The following is an 11,028-nucleotide window of genomic DNA, read 5'->3' as shown; positions in this document are numbered from 1 at the left end:
ATTTATTAGAGTCTATCAATACTCTTGTTTTATATTAGCCTTTGATTTTCATCTAATAAAATCTAATGGTCTATATAAATGTGGCTCATTCAATAAGCACATAATGGTTGAGCTCGTTTTAGACAATCCCTTTAAAAGTTGTAGCATTTATGTTTGGTAAATCAAATCAAAAACAACTTTTAATAAACATAAGTAACATCAATTGTGTTTGGTAAAATAGCTTTTAAAATTTAAAAATACTATAATAGACATAAATGCAAACATTAAATTTGAAAATTAGTTAACATATGAGGTTATATTAGACTTTTAAATTTTGAAAAGCACAAGCCAACTTTGAAAAGCTCTATCCTAAGTGTTTTCAAAAGTACCCCAATCTTTTAAAAGCTGCAAGCACAAGCACATGATCTTTTTGATTTACCAAACACAAAATGAGGAGCTTGAGCTTTTAAAAAGTACAAGCACATCTTCAAAAAACTTTACCAAACCAAGCCTTAATTTACGCTTTAAACGAAGTATGAGAATAATAAACTCGAATACAATATAAATAAAATATGTAAAAATTATCTTGTTTATTGTATAAATAAAATATCTCTATAACTAATTCATTTATATCGTTTAGTCATAGAATATAAAATAATAAATTGTGTTCAAATTATCTATTTAAAACAAATCCGCACAATGGGTGGCTCAGATTTGAAATTACTGGTAAAATGCATAGAACAGGATAGCTATTTCTTAGCATGCAACTCTAGAGTTCAGACTTTGTTTTTATATTATATGAAAAAAAAAAGTATCGACGAACAATGTTTTTTTTAATAATATAAATAATAAATTAAGAAAAAATAATTTTAATTTTAAAATTTAAATTTTAAATTAATTAAATCTATTCATATTTAGATCCAATTGGCGTATAAATAAATAATTAAGTTATTTTTATATTTGATTTTTTAGTTCTAAAAATACTTATTTTAAGAGAAAAGTAATAAAAAAAATTTATTATGAGAGAAGTCATTTTTTTTAAATTCTCTTTAACCATTAAAATAACTTTTTAGAAAATTGTAATTTTATTTTAAAAATTATACTAGACATTAATACTACACATTTTTATAAATTAAAAGTTAAACTTATGAACCTATTCAAATAGACCCTCAGTGGACCCGACATATAACTTATGGGTTATATTGTTTATAATATCTGTTGCCTAACTAATAAAATTGAAAAAAAAACCATGAATAAATTTGACTATTTTGAGTCATCTTTATGTAAAACCTATCCCACAAAAAGGAAAAAAAAAAGGCTAATTTTATGGTTTTTATAAGTTTTTTGTCTAATTTATTTTTTATAGTAAATTTTAATTTTTTAAAAATTATTTATTTTTATATTTTTAAATTAAATAATAATTTTAACTTTTTATAGTAAATAAACACCACCTTTTAAATACCATAGCATTCATCAGAAAAAAAAAAAATAGTAGACAAAAGTTGGAAGCATCTATCGGTGTCTAGAAGCTTTATAGAAAGAACGGGTTTCCAGTTTTAGAATGTCTGTCTACCGCTAGAGAGAATCACAAAGCCGGCTTTTAGTTGACCCGTGAAAAACTGAGCTTTTTCTATTGAAAAATGAGTGGTGAAAAACTGAAAATGCAAATAAAGAGTTTGAAATTGAATCAAGTAAAATCTAATGTAATTTTAAACTACTACTTAGATCTCATTACTTAGATCTCAGGAGATATAAATATATATTCTTTAACAATGAAGATAAGATAGATTAAGTTTTATCAATTTTTTTTAAGAAAAAGGAAAAAATATAATTTTTTCTTAAAATAATAAAATTAAATTCTGAATGAGCTGATAATGTTAATATCAATAACAATTCACACTTTATAAACAAGGTTAATAGAAGATTATATTTACAGATGAGAGAATTACAAGTCAATTATTTGGAGGATACAACAGCACTCAATTATTGTTTGAAAAACTTTTGAAAATTAGCATCACAAACATTAGAAAAATGTCCATATTTCAGTGGCGAAGTATAAGCAGTGATTTCAATTTTTGTTTTTAATATAACTGCTATGGGATTGGTACAGCAAGTCAGCAACAGCATTATTGTTTTCATGATCATGCTTATGACGGCTAACCTAACGCTTCTGTAGTAGAGTATTATTTCAGGTATAGAATATAGTTAGCGACATAAGTCATCAAATCGGACTAAATTAGTGTAACATATCAATTAATTTTGCAACTAAATCAGCCTTAAACTACACGTCTGTTCCCTAATTTGGTGACCTCAGCTATCACAATCAAACCAACTCACTGTGGGGTAGGTATCATTGCGGATTTTCAAATAATAATACACTATCATTATTTCTCATCATTTATAGGTCATGGAAAATATTCTCTATATTTTACGCATCAATATTTGGTAACAAAAAAACTTAGACAAAATCAACCAAAATATATTTATTTTATATTTATTAATAAATATAAAATAAGATAAATTCAGATTTTTTTTCTCTTTCCAAGATACAATGAATTTATAGCAGGTATGACTATAATCCAACACTCAAGATACCATTCCCACTTTGTGAAGATAGGAATATCGGATTACAAATTCGGAGTAAGACCCAAAGAATCTTGCATTTTTCCAATTATAATACATGCATCATCCTGTATAGCTTTGATTAAATATTCATATGGGGCACAAGAAAGTTCACTTGTATATTAAATTTAATTACCAAGCAGCAGAGTTTAATTAAGTTTGCGCAACCATTGGTTTTATAAACAGTGCAAATGTCTATGATTTGTTCATTTCATAACTTTGCAATGACCCCATTCTGGCTAGGCTTTGCAGGCATCCCAATTTCCTTATCATCCAAATCACTTGTAGTTGGAGGAACATCCACTGCAGGGGAACAATTGAAAAATCCATGTGGCTGCATCACAAATTGCAGAATCAAATAAATTTTGCCAATGTATACAATATTATTACCAATTCTAATGTTGCGTTTGGTTTCGAGAACAGAATAAGGCATGACACTCAGAACAAGACATAAAGAATAGAGACACAAAATTTGTATTTTTGTATTTTGTTGGACGATAAACTAAATATAAAAAAATAAATTATGAAAGTCCAATTTACTTTATCTTTTCATACAAAAACTTTAATAAGAAGAAAAACATAATGATAAAAAATATAATTACAAAAAATTGATTGAAATAATGAAAAGAAAAATAAAAAAAATAAACGGTCTTTTGTTAGTGTCCTGTGTCTTTCCTATCAACAAAGACATAAATACACTAATTCAGTGTTTGTGGACACAATGTCTGCGTCCATATTCATATTGCTAAATATGATTTTGTATCTCCGTGTCCCTGTCTTAGTGTTTCGCGCCTATAAACAAACGTAGTCTAAGTTCCAGGATAACTTTGTTCCATAGCATGGTAATTACCATGTAACATTCAAGTTTAGATGTTGCAGGAGCACATAATCTATGTTTTGAGTGCCAAGTAATCCAGTATGAATCTCAAATTAAATGCCAACAAGAAACAATGGCAAGGAAAATAAGGTAATGTAGAAAGGTGTATACCATAAGCATAAAACCAACGCGTTCCACTGGCATAACAGGCCAGTCTTCTAGACGAGGAATGTGAGTCACTCCAAATACGTACCTGCAAAATTTCAACAAATCATGAGAGGAAAAGAAGTGTACTCATCAGTTTATAACTGCCTCAAGCCAGGGGAATGACTTAAAATGCACCGAGTTAAACTTTGTACTCGATGTATAACGATATAGATTTAACACAAGTTATCGGTGTAACCTTATACTAAAATTTACGCTATTGAATTATCTTGGTTCATATTGCACCATGTTTATCTTGGTAAGTCATGCATTGTCCCCTTATAAGTTTCACTGCATATTCAAGTGTAAGATGGAAAAGACAGGAAAAGTATACTAGACATGTGGATAACATAAAACCCTGTAGTTAAACCACAAATTATCATTGACATCATCTTATACATGCAAATGACTCCATGCAGTAGGATAAGATTTAGAGAACTAACCAAAGAACTATATCAGCTTCCTCCAATGACCTATTTTGCTGAACCCAAGTAACCAAACCCTCTTCGACACGTGGATTTTGATTAGGGAACTCTCCTCCGGGATGCATTTCATTATGTGCATAAGGAGTGACCCAAAGATTGTGCTTCAAGAAAGCCGCTCTTCTCAGAAACTTGGCCTCTGGACGAGCCAAGGGTAAACAATTTGAACCAGGTACTAATTTATAACCTGTTAGCTGTCCAGTGCGGTTCACTGTCCTAGTGTTCCTAACCTGAAGCAGGAAATTTTTGAAAGACATTAAGGAAAGTTCTTAAAATAGTGTTTTTAAACAAATGAACATAGGTAATAAGATTTATATTAGATTTTTGTCCCTGTTTCGATCTATATTTTGATGCTATATAAACAACTAGTAAGAACTTACAACCCAATGACGAGCAGATAAAGGATTATGGCTCTTCAACTTTGACATCAACCTCAACAACCTGGGCAGGGAATGGGAGAACCCTGTTACTGTTTTGTCATTTTATTTGTGACCATATGACGGCAATGATGAATTTCAAGCTTAATAATAGAACTGTTGGAATCCATTTTTCTTTCTTACCAAAAAGAAACCAGAGAGTAACAAATAACTCAGAAGTTCAGTATGGCAAATTGGCAAGAAAAAGAAAGGGAAAAAAAAATAATTAAAACACAAAAGAAACTTCATACAGCCAAGCGTGTGATAGTAACAAAGGTTATACTAGTTATTAGGTTGATGAATACATGACACCTGAAAAGTGATACTGCCATGTATTTTTACTATTTGGTATTCTTCAAAACAATGTTCACTTAATGCTTATCTTCAAAACACTGCCTCAAAGTATCGAAATTTGTAAATTGAAATATTCATTTGGCATTCTGCGGAACGACGAGCGAAATTGGACACAGACCTGATTGAAAGCTTCACCAGGCTTGCAATCAACTGCCATGTCCATACGAGCAACAAAAAAGTGCTGATGGACAGGCGCATACAATCCAGGGGCAATGGTTGTGCCATATTTTCGAGTTTCACCTGGTTGCAGTGCTCCTAAGCTGAGAATTCCTGTGAGTTTGACCTCAGCTTCTATCTTTCCATCCTGCAAGAAGGAAAGTGCTATACAGAATTAGAAAGATAATTATATATTCAACTATACTATGTGTACTGTGTACACAAAAAAACAGCCACCAAACAAGCCAACCGTATAGAATACATGTTGAAATACAAAATACGCATTGAAAATGAGTTAAGCAATACATGTATTTATCCACAAATATATGGTGGCTGAATTTTGGTGTGTAGATAGCATTTTTGTTAAACATTTTAAAGTTCAACATCGAAACCCACTTTAATCCGACATAGGTAGGATAAACAATTCAGAATATCAAATAACATAAGCAAGCAGATTATATCAAAGAAAATCAGAACAAGCAAACACCATCAATTTAATTTTTGCAATCTCACCAGACAAACAGATTCGGATAAATGAATGGATGCAAACATCAAACTTGCCTGATAAAAGTGCCAGAAAAAGCCATACTCATAGTTAGCCACAGTGCATATAAAAGACACTGTCAGCCTTCTAGATCTTCGTACTTCAGCCAAACCTGTTCTCCAGTCTTGATGCTTCCACAAAATACCATGATCCTCTTCATGCAAGCAAACACAATTCTCTATTGTTTCAACACCTCCATTAAAGTTTGTGAAGTGTGCATCAAAGTACTTGATATATCCCAAACAATCACAACCCTGTAACAATGAAACCAAGAAAATTAAAATTGGGTTTCATCTACACTGAGAAAGAAGAAGAATTTATGATAAGCAAAACATGAATAAAAGCAAATACGCTGACCTTCTTGAGAGAATGGGCATTTTTACCCAGGCCATCTTCTCCTGCATCAAAAGCATTCTTCCTATAGTGAGGATCATTTGGATCTCCATAAGGAACCACCATCTCAACAAAACTCAACCGGTGTGCTACTGGCCTTCGCCCTCGACTTCCATCAATATAGGCTACTGAATAAATGACCAAACCCTCCCTAGGAGTGAAACCAATCCGAAAGTTCCACTGCAAATAAGCAATTACTGTTAGAAGTTTTCGATGTGGCTTTTATGAATTAATTTTAGAAAAACTAGAGACACAAATATTACCTTCTGCCATTGAATAAAGTAGCCATTGACACGAAAACTTGGACCTTCAGGCTGAAGAATCTGTAATGGTTTAACATCACTTCTATCAACTCCACCCCGGGTTTCACCAGAAGTATAATTTCTTAAGGGGTCAGCGGGTGGAAGGGGCACTAGTTTGCAGTCTTCAAACTCAAGAACTACCATATTTTGCATGTCAACAAGAATGTAAATTCCTTCAACTGGGCGGGCATAGCCATTTTCCATGGGGCAGTCACTCTCGGTTCTACAAAAGATTAATGGTTTGGCAAGCCTGCGGCTAGGAGCATCAAATTCACTATGATATCCAACACACCTGAAAATTTCAGCACCTGAATTATTAGAAAGAGTAAGACAGATGAAAAGAATTCTAAACCAAAAGTTGCTTAAACCATCTGAAAGGAGTAACCAACCAGGCATCCACCATGACAAGATCCATGTCTTCAATCCCTCTTCTCTTCATTGCTTCTCGAAATGGAGGGAAGTCCTTCACAATAGCTTCACATTCAGCATACTCCACAGCGTCCTGTAGGCATAAAGTGAATAACGGAATCCTAAGTTAACTTGAAACAAAGAATGCTATCAAATTTGGCAATAGTTCTCAATACGTTCATTCAGTTACATGCATGTGTGCCCGAGACCATTTTGGATAGAAGAGCAGAGCTATAAGACAAGCAAAGTTTTTTATAACTAACACAAATTTTTTGCCAACTTCTTAAGATTAAGGCAGTGATTCCATTTCTCCTGGGTTCTCCACAGTCAGCACAAGAATAACCAAAGCCATTCATTTTCTGAAAGGTGGACAACCAATTAATAAACTTACAAACTGTGTCATTAAATATTTGCAAGAGAAAAATGGTTGTAGGCTTGTAGCTCTCTCTAAGAATGACAATAACAAGATCCTAAAAAACAGCATAACTTGAAAATATGAAATTTAAATGGTGCATATTTACCATTGGTGGCTGAACATCTGGAACAACATTAGAAGAAATTACTTTGCCCCTGTGGTGACCCCCTCGAGTTGCTGCATGCACCTGTGTAAGTTCAACAATCCATATGCTTGTCTCATTTGACCGTTTGTTGTACACAACTAGTCTTGCTTTTCTTGGGGGAAGTTTTGTAGGAATCACAGGCCCGCCTTTAGTCCTGGGGAGCAATGAAGGCTGGAAAGGAGGGAAGAAGTACGCATCCGCTAATGCGACAACTTGTTTATCCGGTTCCAGCAAGACTACTTCGACAAAGCGCATGCTGTCCCTTACCTAAGAATATAATCCAAGAGCTTCATCAGCAAGAAAACACAAGGATTTTCAAGTGATCATACAAAATGACCTCATATAATTTAACCATTACTGGTTGATTAATCCACTTAAATTGTTAAAGAAGGCAACTAAGCAATCTACCTCAGGGGTTGCCCCCGCCGCCCGAACAGTTCCCACAGCTACTGCAATTTCAGCAGCAGATAATGGATCCAAAGGGTGGCAAGTTTGAGCTCTGGTCATGACTGTGATACCTATAGCAGCAAGTATGTGGAAACAGAAGATGAAATTTCATAAAAGTGAGAAGGTATAAATAACTAGTTGCATTTGAACATGTCAAGCATTTTACTTTTCCGGTTCATTGGTGGCTGTGAGGTTTAAGCTTAAGATCCAGCGTAACCACTAAGTGATAATGTTAGTGAAGTGTGATTACTTTGTCTTGTGGCAGAGGGAAAATGAATAAATGATAGTCAAAATTTAAATCCAAGGTGATTAGGATAGAAAACAACAAAACCTATATCAAAATTCAAATAATAGAATCAAATAGACAGTAATTGTAATTCGAATGGAAGTTACTGGATCAATAGAATGTTACTGACTCTATACTCTAGAATGATAGTACTTTAGATTAGTCAAAGTCAAAGTCAAAGTGAAAGTCCAAGTGAAAGAGCAGAGAGAGAAAGAAAGAAAGGACCTTTAGTAGAAGGAGCGGAGCTGGGAGGAGGATCAGAGAAGGAATCAACGGCGGAGATCAAGGCAGGGGCTATGGTGGATCTGTTTCGGGTCGAATCCAAAGTGGAGTCGGGCCATGAAGGCGAAGGAGCTGCAGTAGCGGTGTTGTTGGTGGTGGTGTTAAGGAGGGGCGTCGCTTTTTCCGGAGCTGAGGCCATTGGAGAGGGTTAGCAAGCTCAGCCTCAGCGTATCCACCGCAGCAGTAGTATATCTCACTGTGGTACCCCACTGACATACAGCAATGCTTCTCTCTCTTTCTCTCTCAGACTCACACTCTGATAGCACAAATCACTCTCTCGCACAATCACAGAAGAAGAAGAAGAAGAAGAAGAAGAAGAAGAATGGGTGCGTTATTGATAATAATAGAGTGAGCGTGGATCCGTAGACAGAGGGACAACACTCTTTTTACTTTTCAACTCATTAATATTCAGCATGATTGCTTTAAGTCATTATTATATTTATAAGAGAGGAAAGTTTCCAGACCTATGCGATAAGGCAAAGTGTATGCTGTTGAATATCATCTAGATTTTTAGAAGTTATGGTTATGGCTTATCAATTTATTAAAGGTGAATGTTAAATTGTCAATATTTTTAATAGAAAGAAAGTGTCTTCCTTTACTAATTTAGTATTTGGTAAGCTATTATTGTTGTGGTTTTTATGGTTGGAATTTGGAAGTCAAGCCAAGTTAAGCCTACTAAACTCAATTTCGAATTAGGACTCAAATTATTAACGATTGAATTTATTTGTAAAATTTATAAATTTGTTAGTTTAAATAATGCGAATATTATAATTTTATATAAATAAATTATAATTTATATAACAAAATTATTAATTATATATTATTTATCATAAAAATTATATATAGATGAAATAAGTATAACACACAGAAAATATGCTGAGTCAGCATGCAGACCACGTATTGGACATGTGGCAATCACTTAGGTGACACGTCGGCAAGACGCATTACAATATTTCTGCGGAGACGTATAATTACATACTATTTTTGTTAAATACGGCTATAATTTTTTTACACATAATACTGACTCTCAATACACTACTTACTATCACTCTCGGCACACTACTCTCACCACATTACTCTTTCACTCTCAATCTCTCTAAAAGAATTTTGCCCTTGTTCTGAATCTCTCTCAACGAAAATGACTTGTGCATCGAAACCTCACCCCACTCCTCATTTTAAAGGCTCAAAACCATTATTAAACTGCTGTTATCGGAGCAATTATCTTTTGCATGCAGACAAGTTAGAAAAATAGTCAACATGCAGAGACGTATTGCTTTTGTCGTGCCACGTGGTGAATTTTTGTGGAAAATCTTTTATCAAAATTGTAACGGATCTCTAAAAAGCAGTCAACACACAGGAGAGTGTTGTTTTGATCGCGCCACGTGGCAAAAGTTATAAAAAATCTCTAACGAAATTTTGAAAAACAGCCAACACACCCGGCCTCTTGCGTGTTGCTCGAGCCATGTGTCCAAACTGTTACAAATCTCTAGCGGAGAAATAGCAACACGTTCCTTGCGTATTGTGTCAGAAAAATTTTGAACCTCCACAATATACTACAAAACACTCAATATCATATTCTATAAAAATATTATCATTTTTCAGATAAAAAATAATTTTTGTAATATATGTATTTATATATATCATTATAATAAGTAATATATAGTTACAATTTTATATATATAATTGAAATAGCTCACGATGAATTTATTCAAGTTTAAATTTGGCTTATTTAATATATAAGCTCAAATTTAGTATTAAGCTTCATTCATAAGTTCATAAATTTAGTTTATCAAATTATTAACGAATTTAGTTCGAATTGATTTATGAATTGATTCGGCTCATTTCAAATCCTAATTGTTGTTGATATACAATGTAAAGTAATAATATGTCTCAATAGCATAACATGTTTCAATTAATCACTCAGCGGCTATATTATCATATCACGTCATATAATGCATTACATTGCAGTTTATAGTACTATCATCCATGAAAAAAAGACTTTGTTAAATAGATAATAATTTTTGTGAATAATAAATTTTAAAATTAGTTTAATAAAGTAAAAATATATTACACTCCTAAATTATTTATCTAAATTTTAATATTAGGATAATTATTTATATATTTAGTGAATTGAACATCTAATATATTTATTATTCATATTGTTTAATATTCTCATTATCTACATGTATTTTTTTATTTAAATGATATTTGAACTCATCATCTCGTAAGCAAGAATATATTATATTTTTGGTGACAAGCAAGAATATATTATATTATTATTGATAAAGTCTTTTGAAGTTTTAACGATATTTTGTTATTCATAGAACGAAATTTGGGACAGAAATAACAATATTTTTTGTATTATCAATATCAAATGTGTATAAAGAGGATAAGTTTTTATATTCAAAAGATGCTCCTTTTTTGTTTTGGCCAAGATTGAAAGCGATGGAAAGAAAACACATCATCTTTCCATTTTAAATATCTCTTACGGGTTTTGTTAAAGAGTTTTTTTTGTGGTGAAACTGTGAAAGTTATTTATGAGTAATTATCTAAATCAGTCTTTAAGAATGGTAAAAGTTGATATTTTAGTTTTTAAAAAAATTAATACATATATCAATTTTTAAAGTTTTATTTCGACAGAAAAATCAGTTTTCAGTTCATTTTTCAGTAAAATAATTATCCAGATCAATTCCCAAGAATTTTAAAAACAGACATTTTAGTAAAAAAAATATTAATATACAGATCAATTCTCAATGTTTTTCTCCATCAGACATAA

General features: G+C 32.3%; 1 protein-coding gene across 1 annotated transcript; it reads right to left on the bottom strand.

The window, feature by feature from the left end:
* Positions 1 to 2,524: 2,524 nt before the first annotated feature.
* LOC107488823 (amine oxidase [copper-containing] zeta, peroxisomal-like) lies at positions 2,525 to 8,670 on the bottom strand. The gene is given in 13 exon segments (XM_052262090.1): positions 2,525 to 2,935; positions 3,590 to 3,671; positions 4,066 to 4,334; positions 4,485 to 4,512; positions 4,514 to 4,545; positions 4,993 to 5,178; positions 5,592 to 5,828; positions 5,932 to 6,147; positions 6,231 to 6,561; positions 6,659 to 6,771; positions 7,199 to 7,504; positions 7,646 to 7,755; positions 8,196 to 8,670. Coding segments are annotated over 13 exon segments (2,229 nt in total). The 5' UTR covers positions 8,392 to 8,670; the 3' UTR covers positions 2,525 to 2,812.
* Between the last annotated feature and the right edge of the window lie 2,358 nt (positions 8,671 to 11,028).

The sequence above is a fragment of the Arachis duranensis genome, chromosome 5 (genome assembly GCF_000817695.3).
Source record: "Arachis duranensis cultivar V14167 chromosome 5, aradu.V14167.gnm2.J7QH, whole genome shotgun sequence".
Taxonomy (NCBI): Eukaryota; Viridiplantae; Streptophyta; class Magnoliopsida; order Fabales; family Fabaceae; genus Arachis; species Arachis duranensis.
The sequence above is the reverse complement of the archived record's forward strand: the minus strand, read 5'-3'. Positions and strand labels throughout refer to the sequence as shown.